Source organism: Macaca fascicularis, chromosome 11 (genome assembly GCF_037993035.2).
Source record: "Macaca fascicularis isolate 582-1 chromosome 11, T2T-MFA8v1.1".
Classification (NCBI taxonomy): domain Eukaryota; kingdom Metazoa; phylum Chordata; class Mammalia; order Primates; family Cercopithecidae; genus Macaca; species Macaca fascicularis.
In genome coordinates this window covers 71553436-71575182 of record NC_088385.1, presented here as the reverse complement: position 1 = coordinate 71575182, position 21747 = coordinate 71553436, and the positions used below count along the sequence as shown (strand labels likewise).

Here is a 21747-nt window from a genome sequence, read left to right as displayed (position 1 = left end):
CTAGGCCCAGTGACAATGACCTGAGTGAAAACAGGCCCACTCGAAGCAACATGATCACTGTATTTCAGGAACACCAAGAACAAGGAGAATATTCCACAAGCCAAAGGGAAAAAAAATAAACAGTCTCGGATAAAGGATCGGGCATCAGAAAAGCTTCAGCCTTCTCAAGAGCAACAAGACAAGTGAGAAGGCAATAAAGCAAGTATGCAATAGTCGATCAAAGCGCCTATACAGAATCAAGACATTTGACATTTTCACCCGTGCAGAGTTACCAAAAATTTACTTCACAAGCCCTCTCTCTCAAGGGGATATGGGAAACAAAATAAAAAGAATAATCAAGAAAGAAATATAAGATCCAGGATACAAGAGATCCAACACAGGAGAGAGACAAAGAAAGCCTCCACAATGAGGTACCCAGGATGGCAATGCAGGCAGATGGAGCCAGCCAGTCGGGAGTGGAGCTGCGTGGCTCAATCAACAGTATCAACAGTCGTGTGAGGGAAGTCAACACAAGAGGCTTCCTGCTGCCGGACCATCTTTCTAACTTAAGGACAGAATGCCCAGGAGAACTCGCCCATATTTGCATCTGTACTTGTGGTTTTTGTTTGTTTGTGTTTTTGTTTTTTAGAGATGGAGTCTTGCTCTGTCGCCCAGGCTGGAGTGCAGTGGTGCAATCTTGGCTTACTGCAACCTCCACCTCCCAGATTTTAAGCAATTCTCCTGCCTCAGCCTCCGGAGTAGCTGGGATTACAGGTACGAGCCACCACTTCCAGCTTTTTTTTTTTTTTTTTTTTTTTTTTTTTTTTTTTTTTTTTTTGTATTTTTGGTAGAGATGAGGTTTCATCATGTTGGCCAGGATGGTCTGAAACTCCTGACTTCATGATCCTCCTGCCTCAGCCTCCCAAAGTGCTGGGATTACAGATGTGAGCCACTGCGCCCAGCCTATTTTTATTTTTTATTTTACTGGGTCAGGGTGTCACTCTGTCACCCAGGCTGGAGGGTAGCGGCACAATCTCAGCTCACTGCAACCTCTGCTTCCCAGGCTCACACAATTATCATGCCTCAGCCTCCCGAGCAGCTGGGACTACAGATGCATGCCACAACGCCCAGTGCATTTTTGTTTATTTTTTGTAGTGATGAGATCTTACTATGTTGCCTAGGCTGGTCTTCTACTCGAAAGCTCAAGCAATCTCCTGCTTCAGCCTCCCAAAGTAATAGGATTACAGGTGTGAGACCCCACACCCAGCAGGCTTGCTCTTATTTTTTATTTAAAGCTCACTATGGCCTTGCTCCTGCTCCTAGAAGTAGGCCAAAGCACAATACTTCTGTGGGAATGGAGAGGAGAGCATGGAAAGGCCATGGTGAGCTTTGAATAAAAAATAAAAAGCAAGCCTCTCCCCCAACCTAGTTGATTATTCAATAACTAGCCTAGGCGTACCTCATGTCTGTAATTCCAGCACTTTGGGAGGCCAAGGCAGGCGCATCATTTGAGGTCAGGCGTTCAAGACCACCCCGGTCAACATGGTGAAACCCCATCTCTACTAAAAATACAAAAAAAAAATTAGCTGGGCGTGGTGGCACACACCTGTAATCCCTGCTACGTGGGGAGGCTGAAGCAGAAGAATCGCTTGAACCCGGGAGACAGAGGTTGCAGTGAACCAAGATCGCACCACTGCACTCCAGCCTGGGCAACAGAGCAAGATTCCATCTCATAAATAAATAAATAAATAAATACTAGCCTAAAGCATAGCCTGGCGGAAGTCACATGGTTCATTTATAACCTTGCCCTTTGACTTCTCCAGAAGGGAACCTAAAACCAGGTTGGGACCCAGAGATAGCACAGTTTATCTTCTGAAAGGTTTTATCTAAGAGAGCAACACTACCCTTTCCCTACATAACAAGGCTTGTGCTTGCTACTTTATTTTCCAGAACCATATATTGCTTAGGAACCTATACAGGAAGTGGAGAAAGTATAAAGAAAAGCAAGATAATGGTTAACACAAATGTGGGGGAGAGAGATTTCAACCAGGAAGGAGCACACAGGGAGCTTTCAACATGCCAGTGATACTTGTTACTCAACCTTGACCGGTGAATATCCACACGTATACACCTTTGTTCACTTATTCTTTAAAAAATACATATATGTATTACATTCTCTTGTTTATGATACATTCTATAACAAAAGATATTTTAAGTAGTAAGTGAATTCCTGTTTAAAATCAGTGAAATTGTTTTAACATCTTGAAAAACTAAAGGATCACCCAAAATATTCTTAATAATTTTATGCCTGCAAATAAGAAAAGTTATGGCAAATTATATATAATACACCAGGGATGATGCAAGAAGAAACAGAAGATACAAATAATCCTATAGTTATTTTAAAAGCTGGATCGATAATTTAAAACCTTCTTACAGGCCAAGTATGTTAGCTTACGCCTTGTAATCCCAGCACTTTGGGAGGCCGAGGCAGGAGGATCCCTTGAGCCCAGGAATCTAAGACCAGCCTGAGCAGACCTTCCCCCATCACCCCCTCCATGCCTCCATATCTATAAAAAATAAAAAATAAACAATATATATATATATATAATACACACACACACACACACAAATTAGCCAGGTGTAGTGGCACACACCTGTAGTCCCAACTACTCAGGAGGCTGTGGGAGGATCACTTGAGCCCAGGAGGCAGAGGTTGCAATGAACTGTGATCACACCATTGCATTCCAGCCTGGGTGACACAGCAAGACCCTGTCTCAAAAAAAAAAACAACGACAACAACAAAAAACAAAAAAAACCCCACCACTTCAATATTCTAAGGGACTGTCTTTTAAAAATAATTTTTTCTCTTCCTTTAACATTTCTGTATTTTCCAAAGTTTCCATGGGTGTATTACATTTTTAACACTTTATCATATTTTATATAATTCACATGCCATAAAATTGTACAACCATCACCACTATCTAATTCCAGAACATTTTCACCACACCAATAAGAAACCCATTCCATTAGTAGTCATTGCCCATTCCCCCACCCCCAGCCTCTAGCAACCACTAATCTACTTTTTGTCTCTACGTATTTGCCAAATGGAATCATACAATATGGTAATTTTTGTGTCTGGCTTCTTTCACTTAGAATAATGTTTTCAAGGTTTATGATGTATCATGAGTCAATACTTCATTCTTTTATGGCTGAATAATATTCAATTATATGAATAATAATCACATTTGATATATCCATTCATCCATTGATAGACATTTGAATTGTTTCTACTTTTTGGCTATTATGAACAATGCTGCTATGAACATTTTTGTACAAGTTTTTTTTTTTTTTTTTTTTTTTTTTTTTTTTTTGAGACGGAGTCTCACGCTGTTGCCCAGGCTGGAGTGCAGTGGCGCGATCTCGGCTCACTGCAAGCTCCGCCTCCCGGGTTCCCGCCATTCTCCTGCCTCAGCCTCCTGAGTAGCTGGGACTACAAGCGCCCGCCACCGCGCCCGGCTAATTTTTTGTATTTTTAGTAGAGACGGGGTTTCACTGTGGTCTCGATCTCCTGACCTTGTGATCCGCCCGCCTCGGCCTCCCAAAGTGCTGGGATTACAGGCTTGAGCCACCGCGCCCGGCCTTGTACAAGTTTTTATGGGAACATATGTCTTCAATTCTCTTGCGTAGAAATCTAGGACTCAAAATGCCGGTTGGGTAGATTATTTTTATAATTTTACAAAGAGAATTGTTTTTTAGTGGAAAATGTTGAGTTTCAGTGCCATCAAACTCGGGACCACACAAATTCTTTTCCTGCCACAGAGGACAAGGTATTAATGAAGAGAAGACACTCATTATGAAAAGAAAAAGATTACTCACCTATTTCACAAATCATCAGTCTCTACCAGGCATTTTAGGTATTTATCATAGTAAGAGTTAATCACATTATTATCAGGATGTGAGAGTGGACACATTAACAAAATTAGACTATAAGCTGTCTAAAATTTTTATATTTATCAGCAAAGCTAAAATAAAGATAATATTTCTGCATATATTCACATTTTGTTCATGTTTTTTTTTTCAGTTTTCAAGTGACAGCTAGATTTTATCACTTGATCTGTAAAACTATTTCACAAATTCAACCAGCATAACTTAAACGTTTACTATACCAATGCAGGAAATAGCAAAACTATACAACGCTAATAATTAATATGACCTTCCTTCTGCTTTCATGAGAAACAGGTTAAGCAAACCACTTAAAAATCCTAACATCAAAATCAACAAGTTTTTGTGGGGACATATGTCTTCAATTCTCTTGGGTAGAAATCCTGACCAAATACGCTTTGCATTCTTCTAATTGTGCCTTGAAGCTTTTAGGTGTATTTTCCTGCACACCAAGCTACATTTGTTCAATAATCCATTTGGCCCAGGAAAGATAAAGTACTGATTTCATATGCAAACTATGCTAAAGCTGCACATTCTAATAAACCAGAAACTCTGTATTTATAACTCATGTTATAAATTTTTTCTTGCTCAGTTGTATTCCAATAACATTACAGTTATCTAATTGCCAAGAAAAAGTAGAACCCTTTTATGTCACAGTTTATAACGGAAAGTGTGGACTTTTGAGATACCTATCTTCAGATCCCATCTCAAACACTTACCAGCTGTGTGATGCTTGCCAAATTACTTAACCTTTCTGAATCAATTTCCTAATAAACAATGCCTAGAGCTACATACCATTTTGGAGTTGCTATGAGAAATAAAAGCAAGTTTGGCAAAAAGTGTGTACTCAATGAATGGTAACAGCTGCTGCTACTCTTATTACCAATTTTTAGTATTAAATTGTTTATACCATGGTTATCCTTAGATAAATGGTTAAATATAGGTGTCAGGCCTCTGAGCCCAAGTCAAGCCATCACATCCCCTGTGACTTGCACTTATACGCCCAGATGGCCTGAAGTAAGTGAAGAATCACAAAAGAAGTGCAAATGCCCTGCCTCGCCTTAACTGATGACATTCTACCACGAAAGAAGTGAAAATGGCCCGTCCTTGCCTAAAGCGATGATATTAGCTTGTGAAATTCCTTTTCCTGGCTCATCCTGGCTCAAAAAGCTCCCCCACTGAGCACCTTGTGACCCCCACTCTTTCCCACTACAGAACAACCCCCCTTTGACTGTAATTTTCCTTTACCTACCCAAATCCTATAAAACGGCCCCATCCTTATCTCCCTTGGCTGACTCTTTTCGGACTCAGCCCACCTGCACCCAGGTGAAATAAACAGCCATGTTGCTCACACAAAGCCTGTTTGGTGGTCTCTTCACAAGGATGCGCATGACATTTTGGTGCCGTGACTCGGATCAGGGGACCTCCCTTGGGAGATCAATCCCCTGTCCTCCTGCTCTTTGCTCTGTGAGAAAGATCCACCTATGACCTCTGGTCCTCAGACCAACCAGCCCAAGGAACATCTCATCAATTTTAAATCAGGTAAACGGCCTCTTTTGACTCTCTTCTCCAACCTCTCTCACTATCCCTCGACCTCTTTCTCCTTTCAATCTTGGCACCACCTTTCAATCTCTCCCTTCTCTTCATTTCAATTCCTTTCATTTTCTGGTAGAGACAAAGGAGACACGTTTTATCCGTGGACCCAAAACGCCGGCACCGGTCACAGACTGGGGAAGGCAGCCTTCCCTTGGTGTTTAATCATTGCAGGGACCACCTCTCTGATTACTCACCCATGTTTTAGAGGTGTCTGACCACGCTGCAGGGACACCTGCCTTGGTCCTTCACCCTAAGTGGCAAGTCCCGCTTTTCTGGGGGAGGGGCAAGCACCCCAACCCCTACCCTCCCTGTCTCTACCCCTTCTCTGGTTTTCTGGGGGAGGGGCAAGAACCCTGACCCCTTCTCTCCCTGTTTCTACCCCTTCTCTGCTCTATTGGGGGAGGGACAAGAACCCCAACCTCTTATTTTTACACCCCCTCTTATTTTTGAGCCCCAATCTCTTATTTTTGCGCTCCAATAACTTAGCTCCGTGCACCGACCCCTTTCCCACTTTTCTGGAGGGCAAGAACCCCCGAACTCCTCTCTGTGTCTCTACTCTCTTTTATCTGGGCTTGCCTCCTTCACTATGGGCAACCTTCCACCCTCCATTCCTCCTTCTTCTCCCTTAGCCTGTGTTCTCAAGAACTTAAAACCTCTTCAATTCACACCTGACTTAAAACCTAAATGCCTTATCATCTTCTGCAACACCACTTGGCCCCAATACAAACTTGACAATGGCTCTAAACAGCCAGAAAACAGGCACTTTAGATTTTTCTATCTTACAAGATCTAAATAATTCATGTCGTAAAATGGGCAAATGGTCTGAGGTGCCTGCCATCCAGGCGTTCTTTTACACATTGGTCCCTCCCTAGTCTCTGTTCCCAATGCAACTCGTCCCAGAAAGATCTTCCTTCTTTCCCTCCCGCCTGTCCCCTCAGTCCCAACCCCAGGCGTCGCGGAGTCTTTCTAATCTTCCTTTCTACAGACCCATCTGACCTCTCCCCTCTCGCCAGGCCGAGCTAGGTCCCAATTTTTCCTCAGTCTCTGCTCCCCCACCCTATCATCCTTTTATCACCTCCCCTCCTCACACCCTGTCCAACTTACAGTTTCGTTCCTCGTTCCTCAACTAGCCCTTTGCCCAGCAATTTCCTCTTAAAAAAGTGGCTAGAGCTAAAGGCATAGTCAAGGTTAACGTTCCTTTTTCTTTATCTTCTCCCAAATCAGTTAGCATTTAGGCTCTTTTTCATCAAATATGAAAAAATTAGCCCAGTTCATGGCCTGTTTAGCAGCAATCCTGAGACGCTTTTCAGCCCTAGACCCGGAAAGGTCACAAGGCTGTCTTATTCTTAATATGCATTTTATTTTATTACCCAATCTGCTCCCGACATTAAATAAAGCTCCAAAAATTAAATTCCAGCCCTCAAACCCCACAACACGACTTAATGAACATCGCCTTCAAGGTGTACAATAATAGAATAAAGGCAGCCAAGTAACAACTTATTTCTGAGTTGCAATTCCTTGCCTCCACTATGACAAACCCCAGCCATATCTCCAGCACACAACTCCAAATGCCTGAACCGCAGCTGCCAGGGGTTCCTCCAGAACCTCCTCCCCAAGGAACTTGCTACAAGTGCTGGAAATCTGGCCACTGGGCCAAGGAATGCCCGCAGCCCGGAATTCCTCCTAAGCCGTGTCCCACCTGTGCGGGACCCCAATGGAAATCGGACTGTTCAACTCACCTGGCAGCCACTCCTAGAGCCCCTGGAGCTCTGACCCAAGGCTCTCTGACTCCTTTCCAGACCTTCTCGGCTTAGTGGCTGACGATCGACGCTGCCACATCTTCTCAGAAGCCTCCTGGACCATCACAGACCCTCTTACAGTGGAGGGTAAGTCCATCCCCGTCTTAATCAATACGGAGGCTACCACTCCACATTACCTTCTTTTCAAGGCCTGTTTCCCTTGCCTCCATAACTGTTGTGGGTATTGACAGCCAGGCTTCTAAACCTCTTAAAATTCCCAACTCTAGTGCCAACTTGGGAAACATTCTTTTATGCATTCTTTTTTAGTTATCCCCACCTGCCCAGCTCCCTTATTAGGTTGAGACATTTTAACTAAATTATCTGCTTCCCTGACTATTCCTAGGCTACAGCCACACCTCATTGCTGCCTTCTCCCCCAGTTCAATGCCTCCTTCACATCCTCCCCTCGTATCCCCCCACCTTAACCCGCAAGTATAGGATACCTTTATTCCCTCTTTGGTGACTTTGCATGCACCCCTTACCATCTCATTAAAACCTAATCAACCTTACCCCACTCAACACCAATATCCCATCCCACAGTACGCTTTAAAAGGATTAAAGCCTGTTATCACTCGCCTGCTATAGCATGGCCTTTTAAAGCTGTAAACTCCCCTTACAATTCCCCCATTTTACCTGTCCTAAAACCAGACAAGCTTTACAGGTTAGTTCAAGATCTCTGCACCTTACCAACCAAATTGTCCTGCCTATCCACCCCGTGGTGCCAAACCCATATCCTCTCCTATCCTCAATACCTCCCTCCACAACTCATTATTCTGTTCTGGATCTCAAACATACTTTCTTCACTATTCCTTTATACCCTTCATCCCAGCCTCTCTTTTGCTTTCACTTAGACTGACCCTGACACCCAACAGGCTCAGCAAATTACCTAGGCTGTACTGCTGCAAGGCCTAACGGACAGCCCCCATTACTTCAGTCAAGCCCAAATTTCTTCCTCATCTGTTACCTATCTCCGCATAATTCTCGAATAAAAACACACGTGCTCTCTCTGCTGATCATGTCCGGCTAATCTCCCAAACCCCAATCCCTTCTACAAAACAACTCCTTTCCTTCCTAGGCCTGGTTAGTGCGGACAGAATTCTTACACAAGAGCCAGGACCACGTACTGTACCTGGGACCGCATACTGTAGCCTTTCTGTCCAAACAACTTGACCTTACTGTTTTAGCCTAGCCCTCATGTCTGCGCACAGCGCCTGCCACTGCTTTAATACTGTTAGAGGCCCTAAAAATCACAAACTATGCTCAACTCTCTACAGTTCTCATAACTTCCAAAATCTATTTTCTTCCCCCAACCATCACTCAGGACAATGCTTATGCTAATAAGTTAGCTAAAAAAGCAGCTAGGTTCCAACTTATATCCCTCACGGCAGTTTTCCTCCTTCATATCGGCCACTCCCACCCACTCCCTCACTGAAACTTCCACCTATCAATCTCTTCCCACACAAGGCAAATGGTTCTTAGACCAAGGAAATTATCTCCTTCCAGCCTCACAGGCCCGTTCTATTCTGTCATCATTTCATAACCTCTTCCATCTAGGTTACAAGCCGCTAGCCAGTCTCTTAGAACCTCTCATTTCCTTTCCATCATGGAAATCTATCCTCAAGGAGATCACTTCTCAGTGTTCCATCTGCTATTCTACTACCCCTCAAGGATTGTTCAGGCCCCCTCCCTTCCCTACATATCAAGCTGGAGGTTTTGCCCCGCACCCAGGATGGGCAAATTCACTTTACTCACATGCCTCCAGTCAGCAAACTAAAATATCTCTTGGTCTAGGTAGACACTTTCACTGGATAAGTAGAGGCCTTTCCCACAGGGTCTGAGAAGGCCACCGCAGTCATTTCTTCCCTTCTGTCTGACATAATTCCTTGGTTTGGCCTTCCCACCACTATAGAGTCTGATATCAGACCAGCCTTTACTAGTCAAATCACCCAAGAAGTTTCTCAGGCTCTTGGTATTCAGTGAAACCTTTATATCCTTCACCATCCTCAATCTTCAGGAAAGGTAGAGTGGACTAATGGTCTTTTAAAAACACACCTCACCAAGCTCAATCACCAACTTCAAAAGGACTAGACAATACTTTTACCACTTTCCTTTCTCAGAATCCAGGCCTGTCCTCGGAATTTTACAGGTTACAGCCCATTTGAGCTCCTGTGTGGACGCTCCTTTTTATTAAGTCCCAGTCTCATTCCAGACACTAGAACAACTTAAACTGCACCCCAAAAACTTAGAGCCTAAAAACTCACCAACCAAGTAATTATGCTGAATCCCCTTAGGCTCTCTCTAATTAGATATCCTAGGTCCTCCCAATTCTTAGTCCTTTAACACCTGTTTTTTCTCCTTCTGTTATACAGACCTTGTGTCTTCCGTTTAGTTTTTCAATTCATACGAAACCGCATCCAGGCCATCGCCAATCATTCTATACGACAAATATTTCTTCTAATGACCCAACAATATCACTCCTTACCACAAAATCTTCCTTCAGCTTAATCTCTCCCATTCTAGGTTCCCACACTGCCCCTAATGCTGCTTGAAGCAGCCCTGAGAAACATTGCCCATTCTCTCTCCATACCGCCCCCCAAAAAATTTTGCCGCCCCAACATTTCAACACTATTTTGTTTTATTTTTCTTATTAATATAACAAGGCAGGAATGTCAGGCCTCTGAGCCCAAGCCAAGCCATTGCATCCCCTGTGACTTGCACGCATCCCCTGTGACTTGCATGTATATGCCCAGATGGCCTGAAGTAACTGAAGAATCACAAAAGAAGTGCAAATGCCCTGCCTCGCCTTAACTGATGACATTCCACCACAAAAGAAGTGAAAATGGCCAGTCCTTGCCTAAAGCGATGATATTAGCTTGTGAAATTCCTTTTCCTGGCTCAAAAAGCTCCCCCACTGAGCACCTTGTGACCCCCACTCCTGCCCACCAGAGAACAATCCCCCTTTGACTGTAATTTTCCTTTACCTACCCAAATCCTATAAAACGGCCCCACCCTTATCTCCCTTGGCTGACTCTTTTTGGACTGAGCCCACCTGCACCCAGGTGAAATAAACAGCCATGTTGCTCACACAAAGCCTGTTTGGTGGTCTCTTCACATGGACGTGCATGACAACAGGGGGGGAAAAAGTATGCTCTTCTATAACACAATATTGATCTTGTCTTTCTTATTCCCAGTCCAGTTTTAAAACAAGTGAAAGGACACAAAGATAGATGTGTACCCGCCCCCCACCCGCTACACCCTTGTTCTGCTCTCTAATCTTTGCACGTACCAGAGGTTTCGTAAGTTCTGTAAGTACATGTTTCTCTTTCTGAGGCCAGGTCACAAGGAATGTTTAAGTAAGATAGCCAGGTCACAAGGTGTGTTTAAGCAAGATAGCCATAAACTGGTCGTGCAACCTGATGCAATATAATTAACTGCCTTTGTGTAAAACTGCTCTTCCGCCTCAAGGGTTGTACTGAAATATCAGAAATGGCGGGAACCAATCATAGTTTGCCAAATCGCTTTGTTCAAACTCCAGCCAATCATACCTCTAATTTGTATAATGATTCTATGCCTACTTTCCTTAGACTATATAACATTGTTCGGAGCTCAGTAGGGGAGCTCTCCTGCCCGTCTCGTTTCATGAGCAAGTGAGAGCTCCAGGTTCGAACCTGTAATAAAGATCCTTGCTGCTTAGCTTTGACTCCGGACTCTGGTGGTCTTCTTCGGGGAATAAACGGTCTGGGCATAACAAATGGGGGCTCGTCCGGGATTTCCCCCAAGCCCACCAGACCCCCAAGTCAACGGATCTTAATCTGTAGGTAAGCCGGCTTTGTCACTGTCTCTGTCTTTGTCTCTGTCTGTCTCCCTGAAATTTCGCGAAATCCGTAATCTGTAATCTGTATTGGTCTGTTCTGTAAGTGGCACGGTCTTGGCGGACGCGCTAGAAGACAGCCACTCGGGACTGGTGGGAGACGTTCCCCAGTGCCCATCTGGGGGCCTCCATCCTTGGTTGCCCCGTCTGACTCAGGTCGGAAGTCCGACACGCGCTCGCGAATGCTCATCGTTATTACTGTCTGTCCGTTATTGTTAAGTGTTAAGTGTAAGCCCAAAACGAAACATAAAACCTTTTCTTCCCCCTCCAGGACCGGACCTGTCGGATACTCCCCTCTGCTTCACACTCATTTTTGTCCCCCCTTCTCTTTGTAGGAGCAGTCCAAAGATGGGCAACAACCAGAGCACGCCGCTCTCACTCCTTGTTACCAATTTTAAGGATGTGAAGGCTCGGGGGCGTAACTTAAGCGTAGAACTAAAGAAGGGAAAGCTAGTTACTTTCTGCCGTTCGGAGTGGCCCTCTTTCGGCGTAGGGTGGCCCTCTGAAGGAACTTTCTGTCTCTCTATTATTACTAAGGTAAAAACTAAGATTTTCCTGCCAGGGCAGTCAGGACATCCTGATCAAATTCCTTATATTCTAGTGTGGCAGGATCTTGTGGAAAACCCACCACCCTGGATAACTCCATTCATCCTTGAGCCCTGCAAAGTCCTAGTAACGCGACCTACAAGACAAAAGACTCCCTCTGCTCCCTCGGCCCCTGTGCTGCCGGACAGCCAGGACCCCCTAACGTTAGAACCCACATTTCCCCCACCATATCCGCACCTTATCCCGCAGGACCCAGTCCCCCAGGGTGGTGCTTCCGTAGAGGGAAACCGAGAAGCGGAAGCAGCCGAGAGCGAAAGTAACCTGGGGGGGCCGGCCGGCCGAACACGAGGCCGCGTACAGCGGGACCAAGCTTCCCGACTCCCTGACTCCACTGTAGCCCTGCCTCTCAGAGAAATAGGATCGCTCGATGATACCGGGCTCTCCCGTCTCATGTATTGGCCTTTTTCCACCAGTGATTTATACAATTGGAAGTCCCAAAATGCTCGGTTCTCAGATAATCCCAAAGATCTAACCTCGTTGTTAGACAGTGTCATGTTTACTCACCAGCCGACCTGGGATGACTGTCAACAGCTCCTCCGAATCCTGTTCACAACGGAGGAGCGGGAAAGAATCCAAGTTGAGGCCAGAAAACTGGTTCCAGGAGATGACGGCCAGCCAACTGCAAATCCTGACCTCATTAATGCGGCTTTCCCTTTGACCCGGCCCAGATGGGACTACAACACGGCAGAAGGTAGGGGACGACTGCTCATTTATCGCCAGACTCTAATGGCGGGTCTCCGGGCTGCAGCTCGCAAGCCCACCAATTTGGCTAAAGTATATTCTGTGTTACAAGGTAAGACAGAAAGCCCCGCTGTGTATTTAGAGAGATTAATGGAAGCCTTCAGACAGTTTACCCCTATGGACCCGGAAGCACCGGAAAATCAGGCAGCGGTAGTAATGTCCTTTGTAAACCAGGCAACACCAGATATTAAAAGAAAACTCCAGAAATTAGAAGGTTTAGAGGGAAAGCAGATTCAGGACCTCCTTCAGATGGCCCAGCGAGTTTATAATAATAGGGATACTCCAGAAGAAAAACAGTTCAAGGCAACCAAAGAAATGACCAAAGTCTTAGTAGCAGCTTTCCCCCAGGCAGGAAATGGCCAAAACAGAAAGCAGAAAAAGCAAGGCCCTAGGCAAGGATTAGAAAAAGATCAGTGTGCTTATTGCAAGGAACGTGGCCACTGGATTAAAGACTGCCCAAAGAAACGGAGACCAGCTAACCCTACCTCCGTACTCGTTACCCAGGACTCTGACTAGGGAGGACGGGGTTCGGACCCCCTCCCCGAACCCAGGGTAACTTTGCAAGTGGAGGGGTCCCCAGTTCGCTTCTTGGTCAATACTGGGGCGGAACGCTCAGTCCTAACCAAACCAATTGGAAAAATGTCTAAGAAAACATCCTGGGTGCACGGGGCCACAGGCATCAAAAAATACCCCTGGACAACCCAGAGGACTGTAGACTTAGGAACGGGAAAAGTCTCCCATTCCTTCCTAGTCATCCCATAGAGCCCCTGCCCTCTACTAGGGAGGGACTTGCTGACAAAGATGGGGGCCCAAATCCACTTTGAGCCAGAAGGGCCCAAGATAACTGATTCCCAAAACAGGCCAATATCTATCCTGACTGTCACCTTAGAAGATGAGTACCGACTCCATCAAGAGCAAAAGCCCCCCGATCAGGGAATTGACTCTTGGCTCCAGCGTTTCCCTGAAGCGTGGGCAGAAACTGGGGGCTTAGGGCTAGCTAAACATCGACCTGCCATATTTGTGGAAGTTAAGCCAGGGACGGACCCGGTTCGGGTTCGGCAATATCCTATGCCCCTGGAGGCAAGAGAAGGAATTACGCCCCATATCCGCCGACTCCTAGACCAGGGAGTCCTACGGGCTTGCCACTCATCCTGGAATACTCCACTGTTACCTGTTCGTAAACCCAACAATACGGACTACAGGCCAGTACAGGATTTAAGAGAAGTTAATAAAAGGGTCATGGACATACATCCCACTGTGCCCAATCCATACACCCTTCTGAGTGCCTTACATCCCAAAAAACAGTGGTATACCGTTCTTGATCTAAAAGACGCTTTCTTCAGCCTTCCTCTGGCTCCCAAAAGTCAAGAACTCTTTGCATTTCAATGGACGGATCCTGAGAGGGGCATCAACGGTCAGCTAACATGGACCAGACTGCCACAAGGGTTCAAGAACTCGCCAACTCTGTTCGATGAAGCCCTTCATGAAGATCTGGGTGAGTACCGGCGGCAACACCCTGAAATAACTCTTTTGCAATATGTTGATGATCTCTTAATAGCGGCCAGGTCCCCGGAAACTTGTGTTCGAGGGACTGAGGACCTCCTGAAGACTCTGGGGGAGCTAGGCTACCGAGCCTCAGCAACAAAGGCTCAGATCTGCAAGTCGGAGGTAACTTATCTGGGGTACCTATTAAAAGGGGGGCAACGCTGGCTAACCAAAGCCCGAAAGGAAACAGTCCTACGCATCCCTAGACCCCAGTCAACACGGCAAGTGAGAGAATTCCTGGGGTCGGCAGGGTTCTGTAGGTTATGGATACCCGGATTTGCTGAGTTAGCCAAGCCCCTATACCAGGCAACAAAGGAACGGCAGCCCTTCAATTGGACGGAAGAGGCTGAGCTGGCCTTTCAGCAAATCAAAACTGCCTTGTTATCAGCCCCCGCGCTGGGGCTCCCTGATGTCTCCAAGCCCTTCCACTTATACGTGGATGAAAGTAAGGGTGTTGCAAAAGCCATGTTAACACAGTACCTAGGCCCCTGGCAGAGGCCAGTTGCCTATTTGTCAAAAAAATTAGATTCAGTGGCTGCTGGCTGGCCACCCTGCCTCCGGATAATCGCGGCGACCGCCCTAATGGTCCGAGACGCTGATAAACTTATCATGGGGCAAGAGTTGCGCGTTATAACCCCGCATGCCATTGAAGGCGTCCTCCGGCAGCCGCCGGACCGATGGATGAGTAACGCCCGGCTCACCCACTATCAAGGACTGCTGTTAAACCCCCTCAGAATAACTTTTCTGCCCCCAACCTCTTTAAACCCTGCTTCACTGCTGCCAAATCCAGACTTGGACGCCCCGTCCCATGAGTGCACTGAGATACTGGCTCAGGTGCATGGGGTGCGGGAGGACCTGCAAGATCGTCCGCTCCCCGACACAGAACTCACCTGGTTCACTGATGGCAGCAGCTATGTCCACCAAGGCCAGCGGTATGCAGGAGCGGCTGTAACGTCAGAGACTGAGGTAATCTGGGCGGAACCCTTGCCTCCAGGGACATCGGCCCAAAGAGCCGAACTGATAGCCCTTACACAGGCCCTCACCCTAGGGGCAGAGAAAAAACTAACAGTATACACGGATAGCCGCTATGCTTTCGCTACTGCACACATACATGGGGCCATCTACAGAGAAAGGGGACTATTAACAGCCGAAGGCAAAGAAATAAAAAACAAGCAAGAGATCCTAGCTCTATTAACTGCTTTGTGGAAACCAAAGAAATTGGCTATTGTACATTGCCCTGGGCATCAGAAACCAACTACGCCAATTGCTCGAGGCAACTTCTTAGCCGACCAAACCGCAAGGAGCATAGCAAAAGCTCCCAGTCAGCTCCTCGCGCTCCAGCTCCCCAATCCTGGCCCGCGAAATTTGCCATGTTTTCCCGACTATACCGAACAGGATCGCGAATGGATGAACACGCTTCCCCTAAAACAGGTTAAAAATGGGTGGTGGACTGATATAAATGACCAAACCATCCTACCAGAAAAATTAGGACGGCAGGTGTTGGAACACATCCACCGGACAACCCACCTGGGTGCCCGGCGAATGATGGACTTAATCAGGTGCGCCAAGTTTAGAATCAGGCGCATAGCTGAACTGGCCAGCGATGCCACAACAAATTGCAAAGCCTGCCAACTAAACAACGCTTGCCCCCAAACCCAGACCACCACAGGAATTAGGTGTAGAGGAACTAGGCCTGGTATCTATTGGGAAATAGACTTTACTGAGATAAAGCCTGGAAAATATGGGTATCAGTACTTACTTGTCTTTGTAGATACTTTTTCAGGATGGACAGAAGCGTTCCCAACTAAGAGAGAAACTGCTCAGGTTGTAGCAAAGAAAATTTTGGAAGAAATCCTCCCCAGGTATGGCTTTCCCGTCCAAATAGTGTCAGACAATGGACCAGCCTTCGTTGCTAAGGTAAGTCAGGATTTGGCTTCCATTCTGGGGGCAAATTGGAAATTACATTGTGCTTATAGGCCCCAAAGCTCAGGACAGGTAGAAAGGATGAATCGGACTCTGAAGGAGACCTTAACTAAATTGACCATGGAGACTGGCGCTAATTGGGCAGTACTTCTCCCCTACGCTCTGTTCCGGGCCCGAAATACCCCTTACAGACTAGGCCTCACACCATATGAAATCATGTATGGCAGACCCCCACCCCTGGTCCCCAGTCTTAAAAGATGACTTACTCAAACCTGAAACTGAAAATGTCTCTGAGCTCCTGTTCTCCTTACAAGCCTTACAGAAAATTCACCAGGAAATTTGGCCCAGACTACGAGAACTGTACGAGGCAGGACCTCCGCCGACGCCTCATCCGTTCCAGCCGGGAGACTGGGTCCTAGTCAAGCGCCACCGGCAAGAAACTCTTCAACCCAGGTGGAAAGGACCACTGCAAGTACTCCTGACTACTCCCACCGCTCTCAAAGTAGAAGGCATCGCTTCGTGGATCCACTACACACACGTCAAACCAGTGGACCCAACATCCGACCTTCTCGAGCCGTCTGGAGCACCGGTTACATGGACTGTAGACAAAACTAAGAACAATCCCTTAAAGCTAACCCTGCGCCGTCATCCCCATAGCCGTAACCATGTCTAGCTTACCTATGCTTTTATGCCTTATGCATCTGACTCTCCTCACTGCTGCGCCGTCTAATCCCTATGTCTGGAGGTTCTGGCTCTATGAAAACAAAACTCACCCCGGGGAAACCCCCCAAGCGGGTAAACTGCTAGCTAGCGCAGACTGCCCCCCCTCAGGGTGTAATACTATAGTTTACCTCAATTTCACTAGGTTCCAGATTGCCCAACCAGCAATACCCATGATCTGTTTTGAATATGATCAAACTGAATATAATTGTAAAAATTATTGGTGGCACCAGAGTGCAGGTTGCCCATATAGCTACTGTAAGACGCACTCTGTCCGATACTGGAGAGAACGACAAGGGTGGTATTTTTACAAAACTGAGTCTCCCGTCACTTACACTTGGATAATTAGAGACCCATGGGACTCTCGGTGGACAACCCCACAACATGGGGGAGTATATTACTCATCAACTAGTACCTGGCCCAGTAGCCATTTATATCTGTGGAGAAGTCTAGTCCAGATTCAACCCTTAATCCACACACAAATCCACAGGCAAGAAACCAAGTTATCACAAGACTTGCAGCCCTTCTCCTGGCTAACTCTATTACGGGAAGGGCTAGCATTCGCCAACCTCACTGGTTTAGGCGACCTGTCCTCTTGCTTTATGTGTGCAACCCTAGGAAGACCACCATTAACGGCTGTTCCTCTATCCTCCCCTCCCACAAACTATACAGGTTTTAACTCATCGATAGTCACGATACCCGATGTAGCCCTGTACCGTGACCCATACCAAGAGAAATACCCCTATTGTTATTCGGCATTTAGCAACAGCCTCTGCAACCAATCGGCTACATACCCTAATAGTCCCATATATGCTCCCTGGTGTGTTCTTCTGGTGTAATATGACTCTGTTAAAAACTCTGTCCAAAAGCATCTCTGACGGACAGTTGTGTATCCCTGTTACCCTAGTTCCCCGACTGACACTGCTAACCCCGGCAGAGTTCATAGGCTGGGCAGGGACCGCCCCAACTAAAACTGCGCGACATAGACGAGCAGTTTTTCTACCACTAATTGCCGGAATATCCTTAACCACCTCTGTCGTCGCAGCAGGGTTAGCAGGAGGGGCCCTACAACACTCCATGATAGAAAACGACAAGCTGTTACAACAATTCTCTGTTGCTATGGAAGACTCCGCCTATTCCCTAGCCTCCCTTCAGCGGCAGCTCACCTCCCTAGCACAGGTCACCCTTCAAAACCGCAGAGCCTTAGACTTACTCACGGCTGAGAAAGGAGGTACCTGTATGTTCCTCAAAGAAGAATGCTGTTTCTATATAAATGAGTCAGGGTTAGTTGAGGAAAGAGTCCAACGCCTACACGAACTAAGCTTAGAAATGAAAAAGCAACAATTCACTACAGCCGCTAACAATTGGTGGAGCTCTTCAATGTTTTCCCTTCTGGCACCCCTTTTAGGCCCCCTAATGTCTTTACTACTTCTATTCACTATAGGCCCCTGTGTGGTAAATAAAATTTTACAATTTGTCAGAGAAAGGTTTGATACCATCCAACTAATGGTCCTCCGTAGCCATCACCAGCCTCTCCTGCACCCAGAAAGTGAGGCTATATTATAAGACTCTGGAAATCCAAGATTGGACATCCAGTTACTTATGAGAAGGGAGAAATGAAAGGACACAAAGATAGATGTGTACCCGCCCCCCACCCGCTACACCCTTGTTCTGCTCTCTAATCTTTGCACGTACCAGAGGTTTCGTAAGTTCTGTAAGTACATGTTTCTCTTTCTGAGGCCAGGTCACAAGGAATGTTTAAGTAAGATAGCCAGGTCACAAGGTGTGTTTAAGCAAGATAGCCATAAACTGGTCGTGCAACCTGATGCAATATAATTAACTGCCTTTGTGTAAAACTGCTCTTCCGCCTCAAGGGTTGTACTGAAATATCAGAAATGGCGGGAACCAATCATAGTTTGCCAAATCGCTTTGTTCAAACTCCAGCCAATCATACCTCTAATTTGTATAATGATTCTATGCCTACTTTCCTTAGACTATATAACATTGTTCGGAGCTCAGTAGGGGAGCTCTCCTGCCCGTCTCGTTTCATGAGCAAGTGAGAGCTCCAGGTTCGAACCTGTAATAAAGATCCTTGCTGCTTAGCTTTGACTCTGGACTCTGGTGGTCTTCTTCGGGGAATAAACAGTCTGGGCATAACACAAGGAGATACTACTGTAAGGCTTGGTGTAGGAAACCATAAAATGTAAGTAGCTATATCATTTGTGTTAGAAATAAAAATGATCGAACCATTTTGGTTCATAATTTATATTTACTTTTGACTCTTATTTCAAAATTACTATAGTCCCTTTTGTGTATTAACAAGAAATAACCCAATTTAATAAAACAATAAAATAGTTTCTATTCTATAGCATATTATAGAAGGAGAAAAACCTGTCAGGTGAGGTGGCTCAAACCTGTAATCCCAGCATTTTGGGAGGCCATGGAGGGCAGATTGCTTGAGCCCAGGAGTTCAAGACCAGCCTGGGTAACATGGTGAAACTGTGTCTCTACAAAAAATACAAAAATTAGCCGGGCATGCTGGCACCCACTTAAGTCCCAGCTACTTGGGAGGATGAGGTAAGAGGATCACTTGAACCCGGGAAGCAGAGGTTGCAGTGAGCCAAGACTGCAGCACTGCACTCCTGGGCCTGGGCGACAGAATGAGACTGTCTCCAAAAAAAAAAAAAGAAGAAGAATAAAAAGAAGAAGGGGAAAAGTCACTTATGCAAAGAATTATAAACATCAAATCTATGTGGAGGCCAAAATGGGGATTATCTGAACTTCTGCATACTAAATACAAGAAACTCAATATGTTATTCAGTGTGATAGTGAAATCTCGACTTTTTAAAAAATCTCAATTCTTTAGAATTAGTTGACTTTGAGGAAAGAGGCAAAACATGCAACTACTGGAATCAGGGATTTGGTCATGAAACATCTAACCTCTGGCATTTTAAGATAGGTAAATAACCATGTAGTCAAATTTTTGACAGTCAAATTTTAGTCAAATTTTTGACAATTTTGACAGTGTCAAAAATCAAGATACAGTATCCTATGATGAGAGTAATAATTCTAATGCAGTTATTTCTTACCAAAAAACATTCTGTTCCATTAAATAGGGTCTTATTAGCAAAGAGAGAATTGAACTCTCAGAGAAAGGTGCCAGACAGCCCTGTATTCTCTGAAATGCAAAACCCTGGCTGTAATTAAAGAGACAAACTCTAAAATACATAGGAAGGATGCATTGACAAATTCGTGAATTACGCTGAGAGCTTGTGGGCACGTTTTTCTAAAATAACATAAATGCCAGCCCTTCTATAAATCAAGCAAATTTAAATTCCAAATGATGATCAGTCCCTAGTAACCACCAAATAGAATCCACCAATCTGAGCCGGGCACGGTGGCTCAAGCCTGTAATCCCAGCACTTTGGGAGGCTGAGACGGGCGGATCACAAGGTCAGGAGATCGAGACCATCCTGGCTAACACGGTGAAACCCCGTCTCTACTAAAAAATACAAAAAACTAGCCGGGCGAGGTGGCGGGCGCCTGTGGTCCCAGCTACTCCGGAGGCTGAGGCAGGAGAATGGCGTAAACCCGGGAGGCGGAGCTTGCAGTGAGCTGAGATCCGGCCACTGCACTCCAGCCTGGGCGACAGAGCCAGACTCAGTCTCAAAAAAAAAAAAAAAAAAAAGAATCCACCAATCTGTGGCCCTGCACTAGCCTGACATTCCTCTCTGTCTCCTGAACTTGCTCCACCCTCCCTTATACTTTCCCACACATCAAAAACCCATGCATTTACCATTCTGTGCTTTTAGCTGCTGCTACAAACAATAATAATGAGTAGGATATAAACATAGTTGAAAGGAGAAAACTCAAAACCAAGGTATCTCATAATAGAAGGGGAAAACATTTTTTAACTTGACGTGTAAATCAATCAGAATTAATGGAAAACTATCAAATACTTATAATACACGCCAACTTTCAATAGCTACACACAAATCACACACACACACACCCTTCTCTAGCTATGTCAGACAAGTGCTTGACTCTGGAGAAAAGCCTATTCAAAGTCAGTCTACTCAATCGCATTCCTGTTTGGTATGAACCATAGTGATATTACGATAATCAAGCAGCACTCTTTTTTTTTTTTTTTTTTTTTTTTTGAGACAAAGCCTCACTCTGTTGCCCAGGCTGGAGTACAGTAGCACAATCTTGCCTCACTGCAACCCCTGCCTCCCGGGTTCAAGTGATTCTCCTGCCTCAGGCAGGAGTAGCTGGGATTACAGATGTGTCACCACACCCAGCTAATTTTTATATTTTTAGTAGAGATGGGATTTCACCATGTTGGCGAGGCTGGTCTCGAACTCCTAACCTCAGGTTATCTGTCTACCTCGGCCTCCCAAAGTGCTGGGATTATAGGCGTGAGCCACCACGCCTGGCCTGCAGCAATCTGTTAATATCCATTAGGTAAAACCTTCTTTAATAAACAGCATAAATAATACTTTAGGGATAACAAACAGAAATATAATAGAAGCAAGAAAATACAGGATTTTTAATAATAAACATAAGAATGAAATTTAAGCGATTAATTTCATTACCAGAAACTAATCAAACCCCAAAAATTTTTTCATGAAAACAAACACATCTTAATTTGCAATTATGAAAAAAAAGCACTCTAGCACGTGTCAATTTACATATAAAATGTGACAGAGTAAAAGAGCAACAAAAGGCAACTTCCACAATCGCCTGAAAAGCTATCAGGCATTTTATCAAAAACATCATTGTGCCTATATTTACCATACCTTAGCATACTGTTCTGCCATGCTGCATGTTAATAAAGAATGCAAAACAAAAATAGGTAAATATTAGCAGAATAAAACATAAGGCTATTGCATGGAGAATTTTTAAATTAATTCACGAGGTTTTATACCTAGTATTTAATATGGATCAGCAATTTAGCAATTTATTTTTAATTGATTAACAAACCACACAGCTCCCACACAGTTCTTAGTTATGATTATGCAAGAAA

General features: G+C 45.3%; 2 protein-coding genes and 1 long non-coding RNA gene across 3 annotated transcripts in view; 2 read left to right on the top strand and 1 right to left on the bottom strand.

Moving 5' to 3' along the window:
* TBC1D30 (TBC1 domain family member 30) overlaps positions 1-21747 on the bottom strand; it is a 120328-nt gene that overhangs the window by 86718 nt on the left and 11863 nt on the right. The gene's annotated exons all lie outside the window — the stretch shown is intronic.
* Positions 5301-10110, top strand: LOC123567541 (uncharacterized). Its single transcript, XR_006690530.2, has 3 exons — positions 5301-5463; positions 7061-7403; positions 9976-10110. It is a non-coding gene; the product is annotated as an uncharacterized lncRNA (long non-coding RNA).
* Positions 10932-19903, top strand: LOC135966259 (uncharacterized). The gene is made up of 3 exons (XM_074005943.1): positions 10932-12483; positions 14092-15902; positions 19838-19903. The coding sequence occupies exons 1-3, from the start codon at positions 11535-11537 to the stop codon at positions 19901-19903; spliced, it is 2826 nt and encodes a 941-aa protein (XP_073862044.1). The 5' UTR covers positions 10932-11534.

Coding starts and splice junctions, on each gene's coding strand:
- LOC135966259 (XM_074005943.1), top strand. CDS start 11,535: ATGGGCAACAACCAGAGCACGCCGCTCTCACTCCTTGTTACCAATTTT. Junction 12,484..14,091: donor GGACTACAACACGGCAGAAG/GTAGGGGACGAC, acceptor ATCTCTTAATAG/CGGCCAGGTCCCCGGAAACT. Junction 15,903..19,837: donor CTAAGAGAGAAACTGCTCAG/GTTGTAGCAAAG, acceptor TCCATTAAATAG/GGTCTTATTAGCAAAGAGAG.